A 2,510-nucleotide genomic window follows, 5' to 3' on the forward strand; every position below is an offset into this window, starting at 1 on the left:
CAAAAAAAATTATTTTTCTTCTATTTGTTTTAAATCTACAATTCATAAGGGGTACCCCAGAACCATGTTCCACATATCCGCATCCTATGGAGAGTGCTAGAACTAGAGTTGGAGGACAAAAAAAAGACTAAAGAGTACTTTCCACATAAGATCACGTTAACATAAAACCGCAAAAATAGGGAAGCACCATTACAATTTGCTACGGAAAGTAAATTCCTTTTTTTCCACAAGGCCGATATTTTTTATTGAAAATAATTGTAACATTACAATGCTCACATATTATTACTGGCCAATCAATAGGCCGATTACATTAACCGATGTTGTCTTGAGCAATAGTTTAGTTGGCCCTGGCTGTGACCATGGAGATGCCGCCATTGTGGCCGAACCTAGCGACCTTGCAGTCGGTGGCGAAGATGTCGGAGGAGACATAGCTTGCTACACCACCCATCACAGGCATGTTAGCACTCACGTTGAGCTTGTTGACGTAGTCGGAGCGGTAGGTTTGGCCGAGAATGCCATGAACATTGTCGGTGAGGCCGTAGAATTTGAACCCAATGTCCAAATGCGCGAGGCTGTCATCCTCTGTCACATCATAGTTGTGGATGCGGGAGTCCTCCTCCGTGATGGGCACTACTTTAGTCATGATGTCGAACACACCCTGAAGCTCGACCCTCACGCCATTTGTCATGGATGTCCTCGTGATGGTCAGGGCAGGCACTGAGGTGGATTGCCATTGGGCGCCAATGTCAGTAGAGATGTCGATGGGTGCTCCGTCAAAGGCCAACTCGAGGCGATCAATGTCATTATTCCACTGGGAAGTCTTCATGGCACCCAAGTAGAGGCGGTGGTTTGCGAAGCGGATGCCCAAGGCCTGGATCCATGTGAAGTCTCGGCTCATGGAGGGGTTGCGTTTGCCAATGAAGTGGGCATTGACATGGAGGTCAGCGTCAGAGACGACACAGAAGTCCTGGTCCTTCTTGCCGTGGAAGTAGAAGTTGTTGCCATCAGCCCCAGTGAAGCGGGGGTCACCGCAGGACATCCCAGGGTAGAAGTCACACACTTCAAGAAGAAGATTTTGTATTAGTATCATCAGAAAGCTCGTTGCTGATGGTCTAGAGCAATACCATTGAATTAATATCAAATGTTGTGCATATTCAGATAGATAGAGAGGTCCATCAAGGTCGAATTGTCCTCGATCTTCCATGAGTGGAGTTTCCATCTTCCATCACTTACAAAAGAATGGAATGCATGCTTGAGACTGGGAAAGATTGGAGATGTATATATATACTTACAGCAGTATGTCTTGCAGCTGGGGCAGAGGACGAGGCACTCGTTGGGACAGCGCTTGTCGCAGGTGGCCACGCAGGGGTTCCTCTTGTCCTTGGTGTTGTCGCAGGTGAGTGTCTGCGTCCTCTTGCCGAACCGTCCAGGATGGATCACGCGGGAGTTCGGCGGCAGCGGGCGGCGCGGCTGCGCAGCCGCAGAGGACGCGGCGGCGCACAGCACCACCAGCACGATGGCGAGCGCTCCCAAGCAGGACGCCGGCCTGGCCATTGCTACGTACCCGAGGCCTGTGCTAGCTTAATTGGCTGATCTGTGTTAAGTGTGGCTAGTATGTATGTGGGCAGCTCGCTGTGAGTTTGATAAGATGGATGGATGTGTGTTGCATGGGATTTTATATGATGCGCGGGAAGAGGTGACGATCGAAGTAGGGAAAGTTGTTGACCGTTGCGCGCATCCCACGTGATGCATCTCTACGTCTGGGAGACCGACCCTGGACGTAAAGCTACTGCCGACTCGCATCGCCTAGAGCAAGTCTAACCCAAATGAATGCGAGCTTTGTCCTTTTTTCTCCGTTTGTGTCGGCCACTCGGTCGTCGTCTATCTCGTTTTGTGTTTGGGTCTATACGTCCAACGCGCCCGGCCGACTCATTTCATGTCCGCATATAATTTTTAAAAATCCACGGTCATAGATCATGCCAGCGGTCATGCCGTCGCCCAGAGTTCATGTCGGCACCATGCCAGCGGCCGGCATACATGCCAGCTTCCAAAAACAAACACTGAACAGTTCATGCAGGCGTACTTGCCAACGGACGGCACACATGCCAGCAGACAAAAAAGGGTCGGGAGTTCAACCACGCCATCTCGGCCGGGGTCATGCTAGCACACTTGTCGGCATACAAAAAAAGGATGGCGCTCACGGCCATAGATCACTCATCATCGAATTTAAGCACGTCAGCCTACATCTTCTCGAACAATGGCGTCTTCCTCGGTTTAACCCTAGGTAGAGAAGGGTCTCCCTCGTTGCCGCGGCGACTCGGGCATTGGTTTCCTCCCGCTGTGCTACGAGGGAGAAGGCGGCGACGGCCGTGGCTTCAAGCTTGCGGTCTTGCTCGTGCCTCCGGCCCTTCCTCTTGGCCGACTGCACTGCCCGCTCCTCGGGTATTAACTGTTTCTTCTTCTTCGGTGCCACCGTAGTCTTGCGGGACGCGCGAGGCTTGCCTTTGGCG

The 2,510-nt window shown here is 51.6% G+C and overlaps 1 protein-coding gene across 1 annotated transcript; it reads right to left on the reverse strand.

Moving 5' to 3' along the window:
• Positions 1 to 330: 330 nt before the first annotated feature.
• Positions 331 to 1,602, reverse strand: LOC123100483 (uncharacterized). The gene is made up of 2 exons (XM_044522412.1): positions 1,293 to 1,602; positions 331 to 1,059 (listed from the first exon to the last, which is right to left on the reverse strand). The coding sequence occupies exons 1-2, from the start codon at positions 1,552 to 1,554 to the stop codon at positions 338 to 340; spliced, it is 984 nt and encodes a 327-aa protein (XP_044378347.1). The 5' UTR covers positions 1,555 to 1,602; the 3' UTR covers positions 331 to 337.
• Positions 1,603 to 2,510: the final 908 nt, after the last annotated feature.

This window comes from Triticum aestivum, chromosome 4D (genome assembly GCF_018294505.1).
Source record: "Triticum aestivum cultivar Chinese Spring chromosome 4D, IWGSC CS RefSeq v2.1, whole genome shotgun sequence".
In the NCBI taxonomy this organism is placed as follows: domain Eukaryota; kingdom Viridiplantae; phylum Streptophyta; class Magnoliopsida; order Poales; family Poaceae; genus Triticum; species Triticum aestivum.